Source organism: Zonotrichia leucophrys, chromosome 2 (genome assembly GCF_028769735.1).
Source record: "Zonotrichia leucophrys gambelii isolate GWCS_2022_RI chromosome 2, RI_Zleu_2.0, whole genome shotgun sequence".
Classification (NCBI taxonomy): domain Eukaryota; kingdom Metazoa; phylum Chordata; class Aves; order Passeriformes; family Passerellidae; genus Zonotrichia; species Zonotrichia leucophrys.
In genome coordinates this window covers 20,198,049-20,225,410 of record NC_088171.1, presented here as the reverse complement: position 1 = coordinate 20,225,410, position 27,362 = coordinate 20,198,049, and the positions used below count along the sequence as shown (strand labels likewise).

Genomic DNA, 27,362 nt, shown 5'->3' with positions numbered 1-27,362 from the left:
AAGTGTCAGTGGGTTTGTGGGCTCATTTAGAGCCAAACAATGTGCCCAAATGCACCAAAGTATGAGAAAATTCCACGTGATTGGCAAGCATGTGATTCAGGGGCTGAAAAACTGGTTTTAGTCTTTGAAGCAAGTGGGCATTTGCTGTCAACACTGGTTAGTGTTTAACAAACCCTTCCTCCCAAATTTGTTTAAGGTTGTGAATGTGATGAAGGACTTCAGCACTTACAAACTGTGTTTTCATGGCCAATCTGTAGTTTTGTAATTCTAAAGTGGAATTACAGCCTTGTGTGAGCTGCTTGCTGTTATCACTTAGTTTGCAATCCCAAACACTCAGCTGTGGATCTGGGAGTGGCCTGAAAATTAAAACAAAAATCAGCAATGCCCATTGTGTGTCTGAAATCCTGCTTCTAGGGATCCACTTAACTGCTCTCAAGGTTTGCAAAAAGAGACCTGCCTGACTTGGGCTCCAGCATGTGCAATGCACTTGTGAGAGTGCAGCTGGTCTCTGTCAGTGAGAGAAGCTCTCAACTTGTTTTCTGAGCCCAAGTGCTGGTGTCTTGTGTTTTCATGGTATGCTGGTGGTTATGCCCTCTCCAGGGAAGTGAGGCAGAGAGCTCAAGGTTACCTTTACCCTCAGGGAGGTTTTCCATCTCCTAGCAAGGTGTCCTGCTTTTGGAGTTATTCTGGGCAATAGTGAAGACTCATTCAAACAAAGGAGAGAGAGCAGGACAGACAGTTTATAAAATCTATGAGGAATGTAACTAGGCCCGATTTAAGAAAAGCCTACTGTGAATTTCAAGAGACAATTCTGTCACAGTGGGAATATGCTTTCCAAAACTGGAAAGTGGGATCAAGTGAGCAGCTCAGGCAGGTAAGAAAGGTGACCCAGCCAGCTTTTTGGTAGTTGGGGATGCCAGTCCTTACTGACTGAGCCTGACTGCATCCTTTAGCACTAGATAGCCTCGTCCTTACAGTTATCTGAAGAGAAAATACTGTAAGCCAGGCCTGTTAATGGTAGTGGGTTGGAAATGCTGGGTCTGTAGGATGTACTGCAAAAGGACAGCCAGCCTGTGCAAGCTCAGCAGCTGGTTGGCCAAGACACCTAGATATCCAGGAACTGATAATTTATGCCTCTATAATTCAGACATGGAATGATACATCTTTAGTGACTGAGCTGTTTCTCTGTTTGAATAAATGAGATGTATGTGTTGTGGAAGGCAGTCATCACTCAGCAAGACAGATTAATTTAAAATTAACTCCTCATTGGAGTGGAACTGACAGGCCTGTAGAAGACGGGTAGTTTTAGGGGTTGTTAAAGTCCCATTAAACTTCAACAACTTGGGACTTGCATGAGTTGCAAGTGCTTTGACAGTGTAAATACATGTACTACAGAGTGAAAGTTTGTGCCCTAAATTAGCATTGAGCTAACTGGAAACAAAACCAATTTTTTCTTGAGAAATTTCAGTTCTTCTAGGGTTATATTAATTACTGAAGTATGATTTCTAGGGTTATATTTATTTCCAGGAACCAGGCAAATCTTTTACTCTTCCAACACTGAATGTAGTTGAGCTGGTTTTGAATCTGTTCCCTGCTGCAAGATGTGAAGAGCTGGTTTGCAAACCTTACTGTGGCTGCTCTGGCTCTGGATGGGCTGTCAGCCAGGATGTGGGTTAAAACCTTGGCAGCAAGATGATGTGACAAAGAAATATAAGACTGCTCTAAAAGATGCCTTTTTGTGCATCTGGCTAGTGCTTTTCTGTCATTGAATTTCAAGGGCAGGGCATGGGGAATCATAGCTGACTGTTGGCACTATTCTTCCTTTGGAAAGACAAAAGAAATAGCACATTGAGACAGCATTATTATGTGCTTCTTAGGAATAAGATCTGTGGTGAATAGAATAAGAAAAAAACACAGGTGATTTTTCAAACATATTTTACAGATATGTCAATCTGTGTCTAATAAAATAGGCCAAATTTTGACTTTTTTACCATCTCATTCTGTACATGGATATTCTTGTCTTTGTTTAGTAATTAAACACTAAAATGTCTTTTTATCTAAAAAAACTTCTAAAACACTCTGTTTTCTCTCTTAAAGATATTTTTCTCTTTTCTCCTTTGAATCTGCCTTCTAGTGAAAATAAAGAACCTGAGCAACATTTTGAGTGGGTGGCTGCATAAAGTATAAATGCTTGGGTGATTACCAGGGCAGAAAACCAACCATTTTGTGAAGAAGGTCTTTTCTTCATAGAGAGTCATTCCTTCAGCTCTCTCGGGGCACTAGGCAGTGTTTACATGCATCCTATCACTGAGTCTATCAGGTCTGAGTTCTTATAAGCTCAGCTTCATTTTGAAAATAAGCTCTTCCTAAACATTTAAGTACATTTGTATTTTTAAGGAATATAGTGAACTCTCTTGTTCCATGTGTCATGTCTATTTTCTTACCCTCTGCAAAGTAAAATAACATATTCTTTATATGATGATGAATGTGTAATGATCTTCACACATTACATAATGTCCCATCTTCCACTGGCACAGCAGAGAGTTGCAAATCTGTCCCTTCATAAAGTGGAGACTGATGTCATTTAAGCTGGCTCATCCCTGCACAGCTTCCAAAACACCATGTGCTTTGCAACAGTAATGGCAGTATCCATTTCTTTCTCCTTTTAAAAAAATAAAAGCACAGATGAAATGTATGTTCACAGCATGCTAACAAACCCAACCCAGCAGGAGTGCTGCAAAACTGATAATATTTTTTTTTCCTGGAAATGCTGTGGTTGGATTGGAAGGTGTTTAATATAGAAGGAAAAAAACACATTTATTCAATCTTCTCCCAGAATATGTCCATCCAAATGCCTTAGTTCCTCATAACTACTGTATATTAAAATGGATGCCAGCAATGCAGTTCCCTAATTTTACTTTGGTATGGTGGGAATGCATGTAAACAGTGTCAAATGTTACATACATTAAAAAAAAAAACCAAAAACAAAAAAACAGGTTTTATCTGTAAATTCTAAAATGCCTTTATAGGAGTAGAGTCGTTCCAGTCCTGTTCATCAGCTAAAAACTGTGAAAACTTGTCCTTCCTGCTCTTCACTTCCCAGAGCTGCACAACCCACAGCACCAGCTCGGCTGCCTTTTGGGAGAAGACAAAGGCCACATTCAATGCTCCATGTATCAGGCAGTCCAAGTCAACATTTTCTGGATAATTTCATTGCTTTGACAAGTTTCAAGATCGATGCAGTATTTTATCTTCTGTTTCTCCAGTATCTCTGCCAGTTTTCAAAGGGTTTATTTCTTTTCTCCCAAACAAAGAATGTCTTTCTATCATTCATATCTCAAACGGACTTAATTTGTATTTTTCTGCCTCCAATTTCTGATGGTTTTAATACAGCTGTTCTTTGACTCTAAATGCATTTCTATAACAATTCCTCCTTAATCTATGATTTTTTTTTTGGTCTCACATCACGTCTAGCAAGACACATTTTGTGCCAGAGTTTAAAAACAATCTCTGCTCTAATTTCCTCCCATTAGCGTGCTAGAAACATGATGTTTTTCTTCAGCAGATATCCTGAAATAGGATTTTAGCTGATTTTAGCTGAAGCTAAAATGATAATTTCTCCTGAAAATAAACTAAAAAAAAAAAAAAAGCTGAAGACATTTAGACCCATTGTGATTTCAGTGACAAATTTAATCTTCATTAGACAAGACAGAAAATACTTTGCCAAGAAAGACTGGAAGAAATAAGCAATGGCCTTTTAGTAATAAAATAGTACATAGCTATTATTTAGTGCTTGTCATTAGTAACACAGACCATGTTTAAGAGAGAAAGTTTCTTTCATTATCTGCATCTTACAGATGCAAAAGAGAGGCATTCATTGAGCTATTATGAAAAAATACTAAAAAATATAAGAAACTGCTCCTTTAGAGCATATATTTAGTTTTAGAGAATCCATCTCTACACTATATATACTACTATAATTACTTAGGTTTCTCTTATGCTTCTTCAAAAATTGAAAAGTTCTGACTTCTTTAGTGACTGCTCTTACAGAGGTCCATATCTATGGTACTGCAAGGGGCCAGATTGGACCCCTTGTTATTTAGAATCCCTACTATGTTGTCAGAAGTCCTTAGAACACTTACTTCATGCATGTGAGTGAAAATAGAAGAGAATAGATCTTCTTTTTTAAAGTTTTTTCAATATTTTTGGAAGAAAATATGCAGAAAGGAAGGAACTGGGTAAATATAGAGAGAAATGTAAGCTGAACAGCAATTTCAAGCTGAGGGTGAAGAGACCTTGAAATAAGATTCTATGTCTTTTTTAAAAAAAAATACTATTTTAATTTCTTGACCATCCCATCTCCACAAAAAAAAAAAAAAAGGCATCACAGATAGAACCTCATAAGCATAATTCAGTGTATCTATAAAGGCATGAAAATCAGGTAAAGATATCTTAAAAATTCTAAAGTACTAGCATTTAATGTATTTTTCAGTCATTGCTAACCTAAACATGTAACCATACCATATAAACCCAGTGAGACCACCTTTAATTCTCCTGACCCTTGGAGCAACTCTGTGGTTGAACATGACAATTTGCTTCTTTTCCTTTTTGCAGAAAATTTCATGAAAAACATCTTGACACCACAGTGTAGTAAGTTCTGGCGCTAAGCCTTTACTGTTTATTAAATTAATTCATTAATTCTACAAATGATCAATCTGCTTACTTGTAGCTGGATTAATCTTTCTTAATCCTGAATCATTGTTTGTCTAGGAAGATTTTGTGAGCAGAAAATGAAAGAAGATATTTAGTTTCCTTGTTTGATCCATAATGAAAGTGAAGGGGTTTGAATTTATGGCTCTGATGGAAATCAATTTGTGATCTTGAGCTGAAAAGAAGTCCAAGTTATGTCTCCATAAACTGCTGTAAATTTTAATTTTCCCATCTTCAAAAAATTCTCTTTTGCCACTCTACTGAAAGAAAAATAATGGAGTTTTTTTCTTCAGCTTTTATAACATCAGATTATTATTATATTCTCTGCTGCACATTTCTGGCTTGTTCATTTTCCAGTTTTCCAAATCCTGACCTCTGTGAAACATCTACTACTGCAAACCACTTCCTTTCCCCTCCTGTGATGGGGGCAGAGGGGATTGAGGATGCAGAGGGAGAAATGTGCCATATTTAAGTCATGCTGGGGTTACATTGCATGATCTGCATTTCTTTGAAGTGTCCAGGACATGTTGAGCTCTCAGAAGTGTCACTCTGTGTTTTGGCACACTGCCACAAACTCATTAATAAGTCTGTTTGGAGATAGTAAGAGGCTTAGGAGTTTGCCCTTGTTTGAGACAAACTTACCAAGGGTGGTTTCAGTCTGTTGGGCACCACTGACTGGGGAGGAGAGGAAATCCATCATCGGTGTGCCATCAGTGCTTGTTGTACCTGATGAGGCATTATGTCATTGTGCCAACTTTCTTCTTTTTTTCCCTGTGTGCCAGGTTGCTCAGACTGTAGCCTGTGCCCCTGAGGTGACATTGCCTGTGCCTGTATGTGTGGGCAGCTCCATGTGCTGGTGTGTGAGCCCTGTTGTCCATCTGTCTGTCTTTGCTTGATCCCCCCAATCCTGCATGGCTGCCTTTGGGGTGAATGACTGACCCTTGTGCCTGGTTCAGTCAGCCTGACAGGGCTGCCCAGGGAGCCAGTTACCCTCTGGTGCTGCTCCAGCCCCAGGGAGTGACAGCCCGTGGCGTCTTGGCCTGTCCCCGCAGTGTCCCTGCAGTCGCTGCTCTTTTCCTCTGCACGCTGCTGTGCGAGACACCGTGTGTGCTGTCTGTGCTAACCCATTTTTGGAGCAATGGGCTTCCCTCTGCCTTAGCCTTTGGCTTCTCCTCAGGATAAAACTGAAGATAACCTTTCTACCAAAGCTGCATTTGGCACTGTCTGCTCAGAAGGGCATAATTAGCCAAGCTAGCACAGGTTCTTACATCCCAGTTATTTACGGTCTTCTTTCTCAACAAGTCATGCAAAATGAGTTCCAGACATATGCTGCAGCTCAACGTATGAATACCTAGTTCACTTTTTGTATGCTTTTCTCTCATATCCTCAGGTTTTTCTAGTGCCTAGGTTTACTAGAGCCTTCAGGAAAAAGAAAGATGCCTTCAAGTTGAAACAGTGAAGTGAAGTGAATGCATAAGAGACAGCTCTAATGCTACTGTCCAATACCAGCAATCATACTGTAACCCAGTTACTGACCAGAAAAAAAAGCAAAAAAACTTCTTCACAATGTGTTTAAATAAGGTACAGTTGGTATTAGTATTCTCTGGCAAACCTTTGAATTGAGTTTGGAAAAGCAAGAATTTGCATATAAATAGAATATTATAGAGAGATCTCCATTTCTCTTGGCAGGGCATTTTTTTGTTGAATTCTTTACTTTTTACTGCTTTTTAAATAAATAATTCTGTAGTTTAGCAAGGGTTTGTGTTATAGGGAGATTTGTACAGAAAGTACATAAATTACACCTGAATTAACATTTTGACATTATTGCTACAAATTAATCAGAAAACATCAAATTATTTTAAATTTGTTAACTACTTCCTTTTCTATGCTGTCGATGATAATGCACAGGAACATAAAATTATTAAAAGTGTGAGTTCTGCTCCAGGTACATAAGAATATTATAGATATACTTTGTTTTAGAAGCTCAGTATGGGGTAATATTCATCTATATCCAGCTGGGGGTCTGCATTACTGATAATTATTGCAAATGCTACTGGAGAGGTGAATAGAGAACATATTAGTATAGGGTGCAAAGATTAAGTGAATAGTACTCAAATTGAATTTGCCATGGCTGGACATCCAAGTCTATTAGACTTTCTTTTCTTTTTTTTTTTTTTCTTTTATTTTGTAAGGAAAGACTAAACCAGAATCAATTCCAACTTCATTATCTTTCTTTTCAAAGTGATTTTGTCTTCCTGTCTCCAAAAGGGGAGAGCTGAAATAAAGGATTGCACTCCACATTGTTAGCTTAATCATAATTGTGTTTTTATCGTTCCAAAAATAATACAAAAAAGGTCTGCCAGGGTGGGATGCAGATGTGCATAAGATTTGTAAGCACCTAGTAGGTGTTAAATGTTTTATGCCTTCCACTTGTTACAATCAGCCTTCTCTAGACTCTTGTTCTAACCTCAGATGTGAAAGTAACTTAAATCCTTCTAGAATATGTGTGCAAAAAATGAACGACATTTTTTCCTTTTTAAATCTTCTTTATACTAAAGTAGCTTCAAAATCTTGATACTGGCTAGGTTTTTAGTGATGACTGATATCACTGTGTACTGACCAAAATTCTCTCCCTTGTCTTACTATCCAGCATCTTCAAGACTGCAAGCCTTCCTTGAGACATAAGTTGTATTTTTTTGGTTCTGTATATATCCAGTTAGCAATAAATTTAAATCTTGGTCCCCAGTTGGAACTGACAAAAAGAACAGAAAAACAAATCTATAAGAAGTTATAAAGCCATAATCAGATTGCTTGTAAATTTAATGTGCAAATTATTGTGTTTATGTAGCTGGAGAGTATGAGTGAAGCTGGAATTCAACAATATTTCCTCAGTGTTGATTTAGGTTAATCAAAGTAACAGTATTGTTACCAGTGGACTCAGATCTTGACTTTACTTATAACATTTTAATTTATCTGTGTGATTACATAAATATTTACAAAGTGAAAGTAAATCAGGCAATTAAAACAAGCAAACAAAAATTTTAAATAAAAACAAAACCAAAACACACCACTACATTACAAAAACTCTGCCTGCAGTAATTCTAGTTGTGACAAAGATAAAGTTCTAGAAGTGTGGTAATATGCTCTTTGGGGCCACTTGTAGTGGTGAAAAATAATTATTGAATAGAAAGGAGTTGCAAAGGGGAAGGTCTGAGTTCATATTGTTGATAAAATGGATGTGGAGGGAAATTGCCAGTTATGTTATTTCCCCACCATAATACCTATTATTATTGATACTGATTCTGTATTTGACATGAGTCTTAGTTGCTACTTATTATGTAATTGCAAGGAAAATGTACTTGGAGCTAGTGTTATTATTTTGGACATTATTTTTTTGTTCTGAGCAAACAATTCAACAGCAGCACAGTGATCATCATCTTCCATCATTCAGAGTTTTATCATCATTCACCTCTGATTCCCTGTGCAGGCCTCATAAATTCTCATCCCTAGTTGGGAAAAATAGGATCATGCTATGTATTATTTCCCCACATATTGTTAGAATTCTGTTAGCAGTTTCACACAAGCTTTAAAAAGAAACTGTGAGGATCTGGGCTTTTGTTGGTTTACCCAAATCATGACCCAAACTGACACAGCTATTTGTGTGCTAATTATCAATGTGGGATACATTTTACAAATAGTGTTATTTTTTAATTTATTAAGAAATGTATTTTATCATTATCAAAGACATATTGTAAGTCAAGCTTATCTATCTTTCCTAAATTAAGGTCAGAAAGGTGGAATTGGTCCTAGGCCCATGAATCAGGTACAGATGAAGAAAAAAGTCTCTATTTTGTTGAGATGTTCATAGGAAGAGTTCATTTAAAGCAGAAATTTTCCTTTCTTTGAGGCATATGACTGATATCTACTGTGAAAATCATCATTTAATATATAAGTCCTGTACCTGGAGAATCCTTTAAAGGCATGTTTCTGTTTGGAAAGAACCTATAACTTCATGGGACTAGTATTCATATCTTTCATCAACATTTTTTTTGCTCTCTCACCCTTACTGAAAGGGTCATAATAGAAATAAAAACTCATAAGACAGGCTATAGAAAGTTACTTAAGCAAAAGTAGTAACATGACATTTTCTGTCCCTTGATGAAAAAATTTGTGTATTTGATAGTTGATTTTGCTGGCATTTGGGCTGTGGCATATTTAGAAAATTGATCATGTATCTCACAAGCAATCTTCTGAATACAGGTTTCAATGTGTGAGTATTTCTAGTCTTTCAAAAAAAATCTTGCTGATTATGATGCATTTATGAAATTAGTCAAATTGCAGAGTTGGTTTAAATATGTGCAATCATGAAATAACGCACACATTTCAGAAATGCAAATCCAAAATTCTGATGTGCTGAAACACTCCACAAAATTTTGTTTCAACTTTTAGAAAAGGGAGGGGAAGCCCAAAACTAGTTGAATGAATGGAAGAAGATTTATGTATTTGCCTTTTTTTTTCCCAAAGAAGGTTTCTTTCTCCTTTGTTTGCATTGCCACCCATTAAAAAGAAAAAGTTTCTTCTTTGTTGTTTCTTCCTTATAAATAAAGCTTTATGTACCCCCCACTTCCTTGCAAAATCAGAGCTGTCTTACTTGTCAGGTTCAGCTGTTGCATTTTGGGCCTATTTGGTTAGAATTTCTCTCTTTTTCTTTGAGGGCAGGCTTAGTAAAACAGAGAACCCATGTCCCCACCACATTTAGGTGTCTTCTTCCCTTTCAGCAAATCTTTCTTGTATATCCCAGCATTTCTGATCTGTTAGAGCCCAGTTTTGCATCTCTGTTCATACAATTCAAACAAGTTGCTACCCATCTGTGCTTGCCAATATTGTGATTTTATTCTGAATCAGACATTACAGCATTTGGCTTCTTTTCAATTGATTTGAATGACTTGTTCTCCTTCAGCGTTAATTAAAGCAAGAGCTCCAAGATCTAAAAGATAAGACCATAATACTATAATACATTTCCTCTAAAATGCCTTTTATGTGATTTTTTTTTTTAATCTACACAGAGATTTCAACCAGAAACATCAAACAGTTCTAAATTGCAGTGTTGGAATTTTAGGTCTCTGAATGTCCTTTCTTATGGGATGCCCCCTTTTAGAACTTAAAGATAGTTTATCTATCAATTACCTGAAAATTTATATAAGTTTTATTTACATAAAAGTAAAATATTCTGTTCAGCTTATTTCAAAAATGTTTGTCATTTTCTCAGCATTAGAGATCTGCTGGGATGAACAGAGAGAGCACTCTGGAGGAGAGCTGGTCCATCCAAGCTCATCACTCCTCTCTATCCCCTGTAGTTTAAGGAAAAGGTTTAATGAAGGAGGACTCTCACAGTATGTTTCTTTATTTATTCCTTGAAATCACATCCAGATTTTATCTCACATTGTAGCTCAGTATCCTCACATTGCCAGCCCAGGACAGTTAACTAGTCTATTGATAGCTGTGTTTTACAGATTTTACAGTGAAAGAAACTCCAAAGATTAGTTTTAAATTCAATAGTTATAACTTCCTGAATTTAATTCTTGCTACTATTCAGTTTAGAAGGATATCATGCAGCCTGAATACACTTAGATTATTCTAAACCTTCCTTATGTCAGTATAGCTTGTACCTGTAAAAAAATGTTTTATCAGTGTAATGGTAGAAAGAGTCTTTTTTAGAACATTTTCTATGTTTCAGTGAGAAAAATCGTGTACTTTTCTAATTGAAAAAGTTCAAAAGGGGGTCAAAATTGTGCACTAATGGCATCGAAAATCTCTGTAATGGGGAATGGGTAAGCCAAATTTTGCAGATGCCATGATGCAATTATACCATAAAATATGGAGAAAATTGTGTAGAATTTCCAAGCCAGTGGAAATACCCCAGCACATTTGTTTCCTTCTCATCATCATTATATTATTATAAGTTTAAAAAACAGTTTATGTTGTGAACACCTTAAAGGTTAGAAACTTCCTTAGATTAATTTCTATTCAGGATGTGGGAGAACAAGGTGTAATTGATTTTCTTTACAAATGGGTCTCAACTTGAGGTGAATGGGATTTTAAACCCTCCCCTAACTTTCACTTATTCTATTTGCCAATTTAGGTGATTGCCTCAACACGTCAAGCATGTATGATAGCCATGAAAAGAGTAGGCTGAAGTGGGGCTGCAAAATGGGGGTGAAATGCTTTTTTTGGGTCGCTCTGAGAGTGGGTTTTGAGCCCCCAAGGCCAGGCAGGACAGGTGTTTCAGGGGAAGGGGAAAGGGGTGGTGCAGAGGCAGCTGAGGTGCTGTGCCCTGTGTGCCCTGTCTGTAGGTGTGTGGGGCTCCCCAGGGCTTGCAGAAGGTGCCGCGGTGTCGCTGTGCCCCAGCCTCGGTGGCAGAGGGGACAAACTCTGCCTCCCTGAGCCAGCCCCGGCACAGGCTGGGAGCCCTGCCTGCCCACGGCCCTGAGCAGTTTGCCATGTCCCACAGCTTCCCGATCCCCAGCACAGGGAAGGCTGCAAGCCGAAGCAGGGAGGGCTGCTTTGAATAAATTCTGATAAGGAATGTGGAGGAATAAGTTAGTTCACCCGCTGAGCTGTCCCTCTGCATCGGGCTGCTGACTGTCTGATAAAATAGGGAGCACGGTAGCAATTTGTTGAAGTCAATGTTCTAAGGCTTTTAAGAAATGCAAGGAAACAGGCTTCAAAAAGCCATCTATTAAAAGAAAAGAAGTCTGATTCCTTGGGGTCTGAGGAAAGATATGGCCTGAGATTTCTTGTTTTGCATGTCAATTAAATTCTCATTTATCTAGCTGACCAAACACCTTCATCAGACATAATTTCAGCTTGGCTGAAACTGATCAAATAACTTAGGAAATGAGTTTAGTAGATTTGGGAGAGTTTGATAGAAAAATGGAACCACATAGAGCCTAAAGTTTATTAGATATTGTTTCTGTATAGTAAGACTTTCTGGTCTGCCAAGAACAATGTCAGACAGATTTTTCTATATCCATGGCTTCTACACCTGTACTTGCTGTGATGCAGAAAACCTTACATTTTTGAACCTTTAATAGCTAATTTTTCATTTGTCCATCTCTTCTGTACTTTGACAATATGTGTTGCTCATTAAGGACCTCAGAAGTTGTACCATCTTTTGGTCAGAAGATTCTGTTTAAAAAAGCAATGGAAGTATTTCTGCAGATAATTGTTTACTGGTCTATCCTTTCAGCATTTTCCTTTACCACTCCTTTTGAGAGGTCTGTTTTTTTCCGGATTTTGGACCAAATCACCTTCTTCCTGGCCCATCAAAAGCACAGAGCACCCCTTTACTTGTCCTTTTAGACACTAAGACAATGTGAAAAGCATATCTGACTTTTAGTGCAAAATATGCAAACTTACTTCCTTCTCTCTTGATGGTGGTAACCAAAACAAATTACCAGAAAAATACTTTGATAGGGTTTTGGATTGGGCAAAATGAAAACTTCTGAAGAATTAATGGTTTTGTATGTTTGTTTTGCTGATAGTTCTACTAGTATGAAAAAGTTGCAAATGAGCATGAAAATGTCCAAAAGTAATATGTTAAACACACCACCCAACTGCTCATCCCTTGCAGAAGATATAGTGGGTGTCTGCAGACTTCACACATCATTCATGTTTATCACGTATACAGCAGGACAGATTTATTTATGAACTGGAACAGCTGTTTATGAGAATTTCACATCTTTCATAATGTTTATTTGCCTTTCACCATGGCTTCCAAGCTCTTTCAACATAAAATCAGGAAGAAAACCTAAGTCTGTACAAGAGTTTCTCTGTCTCTTCTACATTTGTTTTCTTAGGTGATGAAAATATTTTTTTTAGACTTATTCTATTTTGAAAAGTGTCAGCTATGGGTAAACATGTATTAAAGTTAAAAATGTTACAGGAAAAGCTTTTCCCAGACAGAAAACAAGCAGAAAAATAAAACAGTTAGGATGTTTAGATGAGTCTACAAAACTTAGTCCAAAATTCCTGAATTTTGTGAAAGTATAATAGTTCTTTTAAACACTTACATTGCCATAAAATCTTTATAACGGATACAAATGGCTAATTTATGGAGTGTTCAAAACCTTTATAAAAATTATTTTAATTTCAATTAAAATTTATTTTCGTGTATAATTTACTTTCAATTGTGATTAGCAAACCAGTGTTCTGTTCACTTACTACATTTCTTTGTTTTGCCTTTCTTTTCTTGTCAAACAGGTGTGTTTTATGAAGTTGTTCAGAGCTTCCCTCGAGTGGAGGAGAATGTGGAGGTGGATTCATTTGTGAGCAGCCACAGGTGGAGAAGGCACTCAGAGTCCCTCAAATCCGTGGACACCAACAGAGCCAGCATGGGGCAGGATTCCTTGGAGCCAGGGGGTTTCACAGACCTGCTGCTTGAGGAGGGACATGACAACACTACACAGATTGAGGTAGACACTCATTTCATCTATTTCATTTTATTGCCTTTGACTGGGGCTAAGTAAAAATTATGACATTTCCTTCAGGGTATTCAAACACTTTTGGGGAGCAGTAGCTCTGGTCTTTGCCCTTGTGAACCTATCAGCACATGGAAGCTGGAGTTTTCTCTTGTCCTGAGGCTGGAGCCTGTCCTTTATGACTTTTGAAGACAGTCTCTCGAGGATATTTGCTATTTTGATGGAAAACAGTTAAGGGAAGTCCCATGTTTTAGCAGTTATTGCTGAAAAACTGGAAAAGGAAGTAGTATTAAAACAGAATAAAATTGAATTATTTTTTGAAGTTGATGTAAACACCTCAATTTGCAAGACTTTGGATATCTTTGGATACCTGGATATCTTTCTGGAGAGTAATATCCAGGCACAAAGGGGAAAACACCCTAGAGAAATGAAAACTTGTAAAAAAATTCAGGTTGGTGATTGAAAAAAATGGCTTCCTTTGGATATTTGGTCTTCCAAAGAATAAGATGGATTGAGTCCATCTTTGTGAAGCACTGGGACATTCTCCCTCTCCTTTGTAGTGTCATTCAACCTCTAATTTCTTATTTAGCTGCCAGATAGCTCTCTGTCTTGTTTTCTTTGGTTCTTTTGTTGTTGTGGTGGTGGTGTTTTTTAAGTATTGAACTTGAAGGTTTCCTGTTAATAAAATCTGCATCCTGTTTTTCAATAAAATACAATTTGGAATAAACTACACTTAACATCTTCAGTCATTATAATCTGCTTCCAAAACAACAGTGTTAGGGTTTTTTTCAGTTCCAAGAAGCTCACTCTCAGAGAAAAAAAATGCAGTTTTCAGATTTTGGGTTGTTACTCGCACAATAAAAAAACACAATGCAATATAAAATCCGTCTGTAGAGACAATGTAGAGCAAAAAACCAGTGCTTTCAGAGAGGTGTGTTTTGTGCTTGTCGTTTTAAGGTTTCCAGTTTGCACAGGACTAATTACACTTCCTCTTGTTCCAACATGGAAGTCACTGGTTGGTAAATTATAGTTTTGAATTTCATGTTGATTTTTTAACTTCCTTTTTGCTTTGTGTAATCCCCATCTGCCCATACTTGTGGCAATTATTTTGGGCTACAACACAGATCAGTCTTGCTTCTAGTTATTTTAGCAGGAAAAGAGCAAGCTGTCTCACGTACAGGGAAGTTTTAGTAGCTGATCTTTCCATGGCTTACCCCATAGATCCCTATGCAGTGTTTCCATTCAGATGGGTTCCAAGCTCCTATGAAGCAAAATGGTCAGAAGTCCCCCTCTAACACTTATGTATAGCAAGACTTGGGGAACAGAAATGAATGCTTGCAAATGGATATACATAGATTGGTATTTTTCCAGGAACATCTTTCCTGACAGATTAATGTCTTTAGAGTGTCTTAACCTGAAAAGTTTATTGAATTCAGGTTTTGTGTTCTGTTGCAAACCTCTTTTTTCTAAGGTCTTTTCAGCACAGTAAGATAACGGAGTTGTGGTTTTACACATTATCGGATTCCATTGAAAATCCCCACTACAACGCAGAGGCATCTCACAAAAACCCCTTGATGCCTGGCCTTTTGGAGGAGGTAGAGTATACAAGAAATCCACGGAGGAAGAATCCATATGTTGCAGTCTTCTGCAGCTTGGCAGCTTATCAGCAGGGCTGGAGAGCTTATTGATTATTTTAAATCCTTGTTCTGTGCACATTGCAGTGCTTGCTAAAGAAAATCCAGAGAATAAGTATTAGCTGCCACTTACATTTAGTGATGCTACAGGATGACGACATCCCTCCTTTACAGATACTGTTTTTCACAGATACAGTTTTCTCTAAGTGTTTTTTAGGCTTACCATGCAAATGCGGACTTCTTTAATATGAAGACTGACAGTAATGAGCATGTTTTCAATTGATAGTATTTGCTGTCCTTCTTTATAATGAGTTTTTCTCTCCAGCTTTATAAACCCAAATCCTTTCTCTCTCACCTCTATCCATCTTTTCTTTTTTTTGGCAAAAAAACCAAACCAAAACCCCAAACCAACAACAAAACCAAAACGAAAATAAATAATTCAAACAAACAAACAAAACTCACAACAAAAACCAAAACGACCAAGGAAAAAGGGGAAGGCAGTAGGCAGAAATTTCTAGACACTGTTTAAAATTAAATATTACTTGAGTTATCAGTCCATAGTCATAAAGTAAAAAGTGATAAAAATCAAACCTGTGTGAAGCACATCTTAGTTCCACTGCATTGCTGTTTATTTTAAGATAATGACACTTTTAATTAATTTTTTCCCATTGGAGTTACTGGAATTGTTCACTGGTTCAGCCATCAGCCCTGATCTGGAGGTAATTTTAACATCAGCTTGAGTGAGAGCATGAAGTGCAAATCTTCTAAAGCTCTTCATGCAAGTGCATTGTAGATTGGTTCATCAACACAACTTTCCAGTAGTCAGGGTGGGCCTCCTTCTGTGCATGGGAAATATAATGGTGAGATTCTCTTTAGAGTGCAGCCTCTCTGGTCCAAAAAATGGGGCAGTGTAGGCACCAGGGAGCCCTGGTGTATCTCTTTACATCTCTGTTTTGTCTCCTGCATTTGCTTGGCACTGTGATTCAGGAAAGAACTCATACAAAATGATATACACATTCATGTGCCTTTTTTAAGGTAAGCTGTTCTCTTGAACTGGTCTTTAATTAAACTACAGAGCCTAGAAGAAGCAGTGATTATAACCATTTGATGTGCTGGGCCTTCAGAAAAAAACAGGGTCTGGGGAAGAAGAAGAAAAGACCTCCAAGTCCCATTGTGTTGCTGGAGAATAGCAATGTTGTGGTGCCACAAACCCACAAAGATGGATGTTGCCAAAAGAAAAGCAAAGAACATCAACAAGTTTTTGCTGCATGCCAGAAGGAACCCTGATAGCTAACTATAAATTATAGGATAAAATTAATATATAACACTCTTAAAGCAATACTACTATCTTGAAAGTACTCCTCGTACTTTAGAAGGATTATTGTGTGTGCCAATTAGGAGTTATAATGCTGCAAATCCAAAAAGCCTCCCAAGGATGGAGGTTAGTCCCATTTGCTCTATTTGGAATTGGTACTCTAGAGCTCAAAGGCAGAGTAGGGTCATATTCTATAAGAGACTTATTATGTTTTCATTCTCATTATATCAAATGGCTAAAAAAGAGAGTGAGAGAAAGCTCTTAGGCATAAAATAGTGACATAAAAAGAGTGAAATCTTATACAGATGGGTACAAATGTTACAGTCTGAGAGAAATTCCCAAAGCAGATAGCCTTGGACAGGTAAAGCAATGTGCTGTCAGACATCTAACCCAACTGTAAGGGACAGCCCCAAAATACAGTGTTCTGGTGATGCACTGCACCAGTTTGTCTACTTGGCTTCATGGCAAATGAGAGTTTCAGGTCTCCGCTGAAGATAGGAGCATCCATGGCTAAGCCATATATCTTCCAAGGGTTACAAAGCCAAAAATTAAAGCCCTCTGCCTGGAATATAAAGAATTCTTCTTTCTAGAAATTTTGCTTCTCAAATTCCTGGGGTTTCACAATATCATGATTTCAAGACTAGCTTTCCTTTTTTTTTTCCTCCCATCTATCTTAAGAGTCTTCTCTCCTGTTTTAAGGGTCAGGGTTGTTTTGGGTTTTTGCTTGTTGTGTCATCTACTGCTTTTGTTTATTGGGCTCAGGGCATTTAGAAGTGCCTTTTACTTATGATAAATAGAGCTTAGGAAATGCAATGTGTCGGGTGGAATTTGTTGCTGCAAACACTGTAAGCCCTTGTAAAAGCAGTGAGTGTGAAAATACATCTTCCTGAATATGTGTAGTTTGGCATGTTTTCTTTCAAGTGGGGAGAAAAATAAGATAAATATACTACATTTCTTCATATATTCTTGTAAAATAAAATTATGCTCCATAGTCACTCACTTTTACTAAGTAGATTAGTATTAATATTGTTAAAATGAACTCAGCTTCATGGTGATGATGTGACCAGTTGTTCTGTTAATCCCCAGAGGCCTGTGGCCATTCAAATAATGAAGGTGGATATCAGAGGTTCTTTCTGCCTGTTTGTTTTTTGCATTACTGAAAAAGAAGTTGATCCCTGAAATGAATCTCCTATGGATCCTGGTTGCCCAGTATTCACCACTAAAGGATCCCCAAATGCATTCCTGTTTTGTCATAGTACTTGCTAATGTAGGTCTGGCTACTGAGAACTGGAAAAGGCTTAATAATTCCGTTATATACAACTAATGCATTTGTGCATTGCACAAATGTTGCATGATAATTTTTCCATAGATTAAAATGTGCATAATTTTTCAAGTGATTTCTGATGATTTCTGGCTATGTGTAGCTCCATTCAGAACAGAATCTCTCTCTGTATGTATAGCTTTGGTCTCTTTATCACAGATCTTCCTTGTGACTGCAGTCATACCAGTACAGGGTAAAACACTGGCAAGAAAAATACAGAGAAATTGAATGGAGAAGTGTCTGATATATAGCTTGCATTCTCATGAGCAGAAGGTGAAAAACTTTGCAGAATAACTTTAGATCATGTGAATTACTTTCAAATTTGTTGCCTCTGTATAGAGATACTACATCAAAACAATAGTCTTTCACAAACTTCAAATACCAAAAATAAATCCAGCAATAAAATAATAGATTAAATCATAGTCAAGCTTGAGCTGAGTGCAGTAAAGTTATATTGCTTTGCACCAGCAAAAATGTGAGGAAAAACATAATTTTTCATATAAAGTCTTAGAACAGAAAGAATGATTGCTGCTGTATGACAGAAGATTCAGTTCTGAGCAAGGACTAGCATGCTAAATCAAACCAAATTCAACTGTATTTTATTTTGTCCGCCCCATGTAACATACTACTTGCAAGCATAGAAAATTGAGGTTGTTTCAGTGCAATTTTTTTTCTATTAAAGTAATTAATTTATTCCTTTGGAAGTCACTGATATTTCCTGCTGTGTATTGCTTTTAACTAAAATAGAGTTGTTGCCAACTGAAGTCACCCTTTGTTTTTTTTGTCCTTTCTTTACCTTCTCTAGATGTTGTTTGAAATGTAGATTTTAGCAGCACCTGTAGTTTATACCTAAAAAGCATCTTGCCCCTATTGAAACAATGCTTGTGGATTTCCTACTGATAAAAAACCAGTCTTTTGCTGGATTTTGCATTTTGATCCAGAGTTTCTGCCCAAAAGAACACTTCTCCCTTATCAGTCCCAGTCACTCATGGAAGTGAAGATGTCTGATTCTGACTGGCAAAAACAACAGAAGGGATTGAGTTTTACAGCCCCTGGGATTTGAGAGCAATTACTCTCAGCTACTGACAGCAGTGTCAGCATGCCCATTGCTGTGTCCCCACTGCAAGTCTGAGCAAGGAAGAAAATAAATGGTTGAGATTAAATTTCCCTCAGCTGGACAAATGATAAGGCAATTCTGCGATTACTACGCTAATGCACTGTATTAAAAGTAGAAAAACTTGTCCATATGAGAGAACCTTAAAACTAAAGAGTATTATAGTCTCATAGTGAGCTGTCAGTTTGGCCAAGCATGCCTCTGTTTTGTTCCTGCTACTTTTTTTTTCTTTTCTTCATATCCCCATGCTTTAATGCCAGTTGCATTTGAAGGACTTAGAAAGAGCAGTGTTAATAACACTGTATTCTGAAACCATGATCCTTCCAAGTTAATGGAAACCATATTCTGTATTTAAAAAAAAAATCCTTATTCTCACAATCTATTGAGTACTTCTGTTCTTTTTCCTCATCCCAAGCTAAGAGTGTCCCCCTTTACTTCAAAAACCTGTTTTCTGACTTGGTATTTTTAGAGCCTTTAATTGCCTGTGTAAAGTTGCCTCCTTACTTACCTTTTAAACTTATAGCTCAAATATTTATATTAAATAGTATTTGTATCTTCTTTCCCCTGTCAGGGATCCTCAACAAGTTAATATTCCATGGACAACATTTCTTGTACAGCCATTTAGTTTAATAATATCAGGGATGCTATTGATCCCTCCACCACTAGGACAGAATTCTTTTCTCAGTGCATAGTCACATGTTAATAGAGATTATGAAATATCAAAGTAATGCATGTCCAGTACAAAGGTTTAACCAGATTTTTAAAGTTTCAGTTGAAGCATTTAACTTATAAGTGAGGAGGAATGAAGCTTTGCACAACAGGAATTGGCTGTTTCTTTAGACAGCAAAAGAACAATACTTTGTTATGAAATTTGTATTTAAAAAGTTGTGGGGAAAAAACTAGCTAAAAACCTAAAGCAACAATCAGTTTTATTTTTCATACCTATTTTCTGATTTGGCTTCATTTTAGGAACAGATTCTAGACTATATTATCAATCTCAAATAATATTTAGCTCTTGACTGAAATAAGAGAAACATTTGATTTTTGTTAAGGTTAATTTAAAGTTCTAAGTCAAGAAATACACTTTAATTGATTTAATTACATGGCTGAAGCTTTTCAGGTCTACTTGCAAAGTCATTATCATCACAAAAGTTATATTCACTCTTATTTTCACTTTTAGGCATGTATAATTATTTCGTGATCAAGGTTAATAATTACTACATCACTTGATTTTTGGTGTATGTGTGATTTCTGGTGTATGACTCATTCAAGAGAAGGAGGAAAAATTTGGGCTTTTCCAGTAGGCCTGCAAATATTTTTCACAATTTTTGTTCTAACTTCAGTTACCTAGTGTAGCCCTGGAACTTCCAGGGCTAAAACAACTGTGACTAAAATACATGGTTTTACAGTTGAAGGTGGCAGTGGATCAGATTTTCAGCCATTCCAGGCCCTAACTTGTGTTGCCTTGGGCTGTGTCAGTTGTACCTCTAACAGAGATGTCTTGCAGCCTTTAAGCCAATGTAACTTATGTCCAGAGGTCTCTGTTGGAACATGTGATGTTCACATCTCTGGTGTTTCCATAATGTTCTAGAGGGTTAAACAAATTGTCCTGGGTTGACTATATGATGCTTTTATCCCCAATCGTCTCATTCTGTTTATGTTGAATAATAATAAGTTTTGTACCTTTAAGAGTGTTACAGAGAGTGAAGGGGGAGAGAGAAGAAGCGCGCAGTTTTGTTTTTCAGACACTGCACTCCTCCACATTCCTGCTCCTGACTGTGTTGTCTGCGGACAGACAGCGGGACAGAGAGCTCTTCTTTTGCTTTTTAGTTAGTGTTAGCTAGCTGAGGCAAAGAAGTTCCCTGGACTGTTTTTTCCCTTTTTCTTTGGACCTCTTGGAACTGCTCTGGACTGAACACCCAGGAGAGCACCGGCAGCTCCACCTGAGGCCCACCAGGCCGGGCCTGGCCTGCGACAATTCCAGCACTGAGAGACTGATCAGAGACTGAGTGAGCTGCTGCTTGAACCCGGGGTTTTTCTCAGTTTGTCATCTCTTTTAGAGTGGCAAGGGGTCTCATTGTTTTGATACTGTTTTGGTCTTATTGTTTAATAAACAGGGGGTTTTTTTCCACCTTTCTCCAAGGAGGTATTTTTCTTTCCTCCCGGACCAGTTGGGGGGAGGGGCCGATTGGATCTGCTTTTCCCACCGGAGCTCCTTTGGGGGAATTCTTCCCCAAATTTGCTCTAAACCTGGACAAATACATGAATTGGCGCCCAACGTGGGGCTCGAACCCACGACCCTGAGATTAAGAGTCTCATGCTCTACCGACTGAGCTAGGGGTGGAAGCACAGCCCACCATCTGCCATGGACTGATCCAGGCTGCACTGGAAAAGGGTGAGGCTCCAGAACATCTGCAATATATTGATGACATCATTGTGTGGGGGAAGACAGCAGCAGAGGTGTTCGAGAAAGGGGAAAAATTATCCAGATTCTCCTAAAAGCTGGCTTAGCCATCAAGAAGAACAAAGTCAAGGGACCTGCTCAAGAGATCCAGTTTCTGGGAGTGAAGTGGCAAGACGGACGGCGTCAGATTCCCACCGATGTCATCAACAAGATCACAGCAATGTCTCCACCCACCAATAAGAAAGAGACACAAGCTTTCCTAGGCGCCATAGGTTTTTGGAGGATGCATATTCCCGAATACAGTCAGATCGTGAGCCCTCTCTACCTGGTCACCCGTAAGAAGAACACTTTCCACTGGGGCCCAGAGCAGCAACAAGCCTTTGCACAGATCAAGCAGGAGATTGCTCATGCAGTAGCCCTTGGCCCAGTCAGGACAGGACCAGAGGTGAAGAATGTGCTCTACTCTGCAGCCGGGAACCATGGCTTGTCCTGGAGCCTTTGGCAGAAGGTGCCTGAGGAGACTCGGGGTCGACCACTGGGATTTTGGAGTCGAAGCTACAGAGGGTCTGAAGCCAACTATACTCCAACAGAGAAAGAAATCCTGGCTGCCTATGAAGGAGTCCAGGCTGCTTCGGAGGTAATAGGCACTGAAGCACAACTCCTCCTGGCACCCCGACTACCCGTGCTGGGGTGGATGTTCAAAGGCAAGGTTCCTTCCACTCACCATGCCACCAGTGCTACATGGAGCAAGTGGATTGCTCTCATCACTCAGCGCGCCCATATAGGTAAACTGAATCGCCCTGGGATTTTGGAGGTCATTACAAATTGGCCCGAAGGTGAAAACTTTGGTCTCTCTGATGAAGGGGAACAAGAAGAGACACGAGCTGAAGAAGCTCCACCATACAACCAACTGCCAGCAGAAGATACACAATACGCTCTCTTTACTGATGGGTCGTGCCGCATTGTGGGAATGAACCGGAAGTGGAAAGCAGCTGTATGGAGCCCCACACGGCAGGTGGCAGAGGCCACTGAAGGAGAAGGTGGATCAAGCCAACTTGCTGAACTCAAAGCTGTTCAACTGGCCCTGGACATTGCTGAGAGAGAGAAGTGGCCAAAGCTCTACCTTTATACTGATTCATGGATGGTAGCCAATGCTCTGTGGGGATGGCTGGAGAGATGGAAAAAGGCTAACTGGCAACGTAGAGGAAAGCCAATTTGGGCTGCTGAAGAGTGGAAAGACATTGCTACCAGGGTAGGGAAGCTGCCTGTGAAGGTACGCCATGTAGATGCCCATGTACCCAAGAGTAGAGCTAATGAGGAGCACCAAAACAATGATCAGGTAGACCAAGCCGCAAAGATAGGGGTGTCCAAAATAGACCTAGATTGGGAACATAAAGGAGAGTTATTCTTAGCTCGGTGGGCCCATGATGCCTCAGGCCACCAGGGCAGAGATGCCACCTATAAGTGGGCACGAGACCGAGGGGTGGATCTAACCATGGACAGTATCTCTCAGGTTATCCATGACTGTGAGACGTGTGCCGCCATCAAGCAGGCCAAGCGACTGAAGCCCCTCTGGTACGGTGGGCGGTGGTCCAAGTACAAGTATGGGGAGGCCTGGCAGATTGACTACATCACACTGCCCCAGACACGCCAGGGCAAGCGCTACGTGCTGACCATGGTGGAGGCCACCACTGGATGGCTGGAAACCTACCCTGTGCCTCATGCTACAGCCCGGAACACCATCCTGGGCCTGGAAAAGCAAGTTCTGTGGAGACATGGCACCCCTGAGAGGATTGAGTCAGACAATGGGACTCATTTCAAGAACAGCCTTGTCAACACCTGGGCTAGGGAACATGGCATTGAGTGGGTGTACCATATCCCCTACCATGCACCAGCTGCAGGCAAAGTGGAGAGGTACAATGGACTGTTAAAAACCACATTGAAAGCATTAGGTGGGGGATCTTTCAAGAACTGGGATCAGCATCTGGCAAAGGCCACCTGGTTAGTTAACACCCGAGGCTCTACTAACCGAGTCGGCCCTGCCCAATCTGAGCCTTTGCAGAGAGTAGATGGAGACAAAGTCCCAGTGGTACATGTCAGAGGTTTGTTAGGGAAGACTGTGTGGATCAATTCTGCCTCGAGTACAGACAAACCCATTCGTGGGGTTGTCTTTGCTCAGGGACCAGGTTGCACGTGGTGGATAATGCAAAAAGATGGAAGGACACGATGTGTACCTCAGGGAGACCTGATTGTTGGATAAAACCTGTATAAATATCACTGTTTCCTGAATGTTATTACCATTGTCTGTGTATAGTTGTATAATGGATGTATCATGTATGTACTTGTAGAGTTAGAATTTATATTAGTTTTAGTAGTAAGCAGACGATATGGGGATAAGGGGTGGAATGTCCTGGGTTGACTATATGATGCTTTTATCCCCAATCGTCTCATTCTGTTTATGTTGAATAATAATAAGTTTTGTACCTTTAAGAGTGTTACAGAGAGTGAAGGGGGAGAGAGAAGAAGCGCGCAGTTTTGTTTTTCAGACACTGCACTCCTCCACATTCCTGCTCCTGACTGTGTTGTCTGCGGACAGACAGCGGGACAGAGAGCTCTTCTTTTGCTTTTTAGTTAGTGTTAGCTAGCTGAGGCAAAGAAGTTCCCTGGACTGTTTTTTCCCTTTTTCTTTGGACCTCTTGGAACTGCTCTGGACTGAACACCCAGGAGAGCACCGGCAGCTCCACCTGAGGCCCACCAGGCCGGGCCTGGCCTGCGACAATTCCAGCACTGAGAGACTGATCAGAGACTGAGTGAGCTGCTGCTTGAACCCGGGGTTTTTCTCAGTTTGTCATCTCTTTTAGAGTGGCAAGGGGTCTCATTGTTTTGATACTGTTTTGGTCTTATTGTTTAATAAACAGGGGGTTTTTTTCCACCTTTCTCCAAGGAGGTATTTTTCTTTCCTCCCGGACCAGTTGGGGGAGGGGCCGATTGGATCTGCTTTTCCCACCGGAGCTCCTTTGGGGAATTCTTCCCCAAATTTGCTCTAAACCTGGAAACAAATGTCCCATATGATTCCTTTCTACTGCACATCACGAAACTGCAAAAGCTCTGAAGGTCCTTGGCACTCAATGTTGTGGATGTCAAAATTTACAGAATGAAGCAAATTCTTGAAATACAAATTTGTCATGGGTTATTAAACACAAAGGGAGTTTCTGAAGAGTAGATTACTAGACCCTAGGGAAAATGGGGAATTGCCATTGTTTGCTCTGGGTCCCCTGTGCTTACTGGGCATCATCACACACAGAATCATAGAATATCCTGGGTTGGGGGGGACCCACAAGTATCATTGAGTCCAGTTCTCTTTCCCAGTCAGTTCTGAGGACATCTGAAGATGTTTGACTTAAGAGACTCCAGCTGTTCTTGTGCTTTATTTGGTATTCATTTACTAGAGTAAGTTAAATATCATGTTATTATTTTCATATTTGGGAGATTAAGGATGTATTGGAGGAAGGATCTTGGGATGTGCTGAAACAGTGCTGCTGCACTGAAATCATTGTGGATATATCTTTTGTTTTCCATTTAGGAGAATGTTTAGTTGTCTTTTTTGTTGTTGTTGCAGGAGAGATAAAATTTTGTTTTAAATTATGTAGCTGATATAGTAATTGAAAGCTAAATTGTATAGAATTTTCTTGCTTTTTTTTTTTTTTGCAAAGGTTGCTACTGTTATTTTGAAATGTTTTTATTCACAGTTATCAAGAATTTCTTTTAGAAAGTTAGCTAGTTAATTTGGAGATGGAGAATGTAATTTATTTTCACAAAAATGCATTTTTCAAACTGAGTCAAGGGAAAATTATGTTTCCTTTTCATGTGATCTTAGGGGAATTTTTTGAACTTTCTCTTCATGTGACATCATAAGACAAACTAAAATGTTTGGAAATTACTGCTAAAATTTTTATTTAGCTGATAATTTTTTATACATTATAAAGAAGAGCCAGAAAGTGAATTAGTCCAGAAAGCAGCACAGATCATACATGAAATGTCCTAATTCTATGATATTGCTAAATTACACCAAAAAGTATGTCACCTGCAATTAGAAACAGAATCCGGAATAATCATGAATTTACTCACTGTTTTCTGCTGAGTTTTTTACCATGATGTCACTCTTTCTAGCCAGCCAGCAGACTGAAATATCACTGTCTTGTTTTTTCCAGCCTTTCGTTTCAAAATGGTAAAGAAGGCAAACGCCTAATATATCTTTTTCTTTTGGATATACTGATTGCTTATTTATATCAGGGTCATCTTAACACTTTTACTGGGTCTTGCTGCAATGTTCAGCTGCACTGAATGCATTGCCAACTCTGTAAGAAGTGTTGTAGCAATAAGCCTGTCAACGTTTCCAATATTCTCAATCTAAACTCAGGTGATGGTTTTGCTAATAACTCTGGTATAGCTGGAAAGGGAAAAGGCTGGAGAAAAGATGCATTCTCTATTTCCTTTAAGCTTGGGAGAAGAGGAGGGAAGGAAAGAAATTAAAAACTAGCTTCCTCATTCCTAAATAAGATAACTTCATTGTAATCCTGAGATCATTTCCCCATGCTTAGCTACATAGGCACAAAAGGCATTTAATATAACACATTGAGGAGAATGAATCTTTATAGCAAGGAAGGAGACAGGAAATTCAGAGTTTAACAGCATCTGCCTTTGAATTTTCTTAATGATAATAAGATAATGATAGTAAGAAAATGTGAATGTCACATCAATATTTTACTTTTCCATATCCTTCATCTCCAGCTTCCATATTCCAGAATGGTAGAACTCATGACTGAAAAGAGCTATGAGCAGAATCAACAGACCTTGTACTTTCTGAATTAATTATTTCAGTCATGCATGCCTCAGCACTTGCTTGCAGGGGTATGCTGAAAATAGATTCAACTTGTGAAGCTGAATATTGGTGTGGCTGTGAAGACTGGGAAGGTCTTTCCTTTCCCTTCTTCTGACCCTTTTCACCATGTTCTTTCTGGCTTCTTTCTGACCCTTTTCACCATGTTCACCTGGGGTGTTCTCAAGAGAGGAGACTTGCATCAATTTGGTCATGCAAAATGCAGAAGATTATGTTCATTTCTACCCCTGCAAAGCAGACACCCTTAGCTAATTTAACAGCACTCAGCAAATTGTGCATAGTTGGAGCAGGGAGTGAGGGTGAATACATTATCAAGTTGTTTGTGCAGAGGAATTTAAGTAAAAAGTTGTCACACTGAGCCACACAATTCTAGTTTGGATAGTACCAGTCCTTAGGGATAGATTTTCAAAGCTGTAGGAATTCTGCTGACATTGATGGATTACTCAGTGTCTCTCCAAATCTTTCACATTTCTTTAATATGGGAAAGTCAATTATCTGTTATCCCAAAACAGTAACAACATAACATGTAAACAGATGGGTCCATTGTTTCAGATTTGGTCAGACACTTCCTATGACTCTCTGTAAATTTAGTATTTATGCCAGAGTCAATGATCTATCCTCATTGTGACTGTATGAGTTATACAGATTTTGCAAAGAGAATAATAAATGGGGCCAATGCTCAAATTCATATCAAGACAGGGATCAGAGTCAAGAAAGTTCCATTTGTAAAATGTACATTTGTTCTTCCAAAAATGCCAGTTAAATGTTTTCAACTGCTGAAGAAAATGCTGATCAAACACTTCTAGGAGCTGTAATATTTCATACACGGAAAATACCAGGGATTTATTTGGTTTTTTTCTTTCTTCTGTAACACTGGCATGCATTCATGTGCAGCATTTCTAAGTGTTCACAGACCATCAGTAAAGAAACAGTATACTTATTTCTGGAAAAATTGGCAATAGGAGATCTTGGAGAGTGTGCATCAAATTGCAGTGTGAGTAATGAGGGGGAAAAGACAAAAAAAAAATAGCAAGCATGGCACAAGAGTTAACAAAAGTTAGAGAGATGTGACATGGCTGCTGGAGGTTTGCTTCATGCATTTCTAGTAAGCTGCATAATTCTTCACAATTTCCTACTACAATTTTTAAATAAAACATCATTTTCTAAGCATTCTTTCCATAACCTTAGCAACACAAGTAGGAAGAGGGAGAAATTGCAGATGGAAATCCTGTCTGTCTGATCTCATCTAGGTGGAGCAGTAAATGTCTTGAGGGATAAAGTGCCAAGATCTCTCAGAGGTTTTCTGCTCCAGTACAGATAACGAAGCAAGCTGCTTCTCAGGTTCTTCCTGCTCCAGGCAAAGTATGGATGCATCTCTTCTGGTGTATGAAAAGTGTCTTGCAGTGCTAGAACAGACATAATCTGGCTCCAAAGTGCTACTGCTTAGATCTGGCTTACATAGGTCAACAACCTGGTGAGTGCTC

General features: G+C 38.9%; 1 protein-coding gene and 1 non-coding gene across 2 annotated transcripts in view; one reads left to right on the top strand and one right to left on the bottom strand.

Moving 5' to 3' along the window:
* The window catches only part of PLXDC2 (plexin domain containing 2), a 259,049-nt gene that overhangs the window by 101,838 nt on the left and 129,849 nt on the right, over window positions 1–27,362 (top strand). Inside the window, exon 2 of the mRNA XM_064704157.1 lies at window positions 12,973–13,184. Within this exon, the coding sequence (XP_064560227.1) occupies window positions 12,973–13,184 (212 nt within the window). The remainder of the gene's footprint in view (window positions 1–12,972; window positions 13,185–27,362) is intronic.
* TRNAK-CUU (transfer RNA lysine (anticodon CUU)) lies at window positions 20,846–20,916 on the bottom strand. The gene has a single exon. It is a non-coding gene; the product is annotated as a tRNA-Lys (tRNA).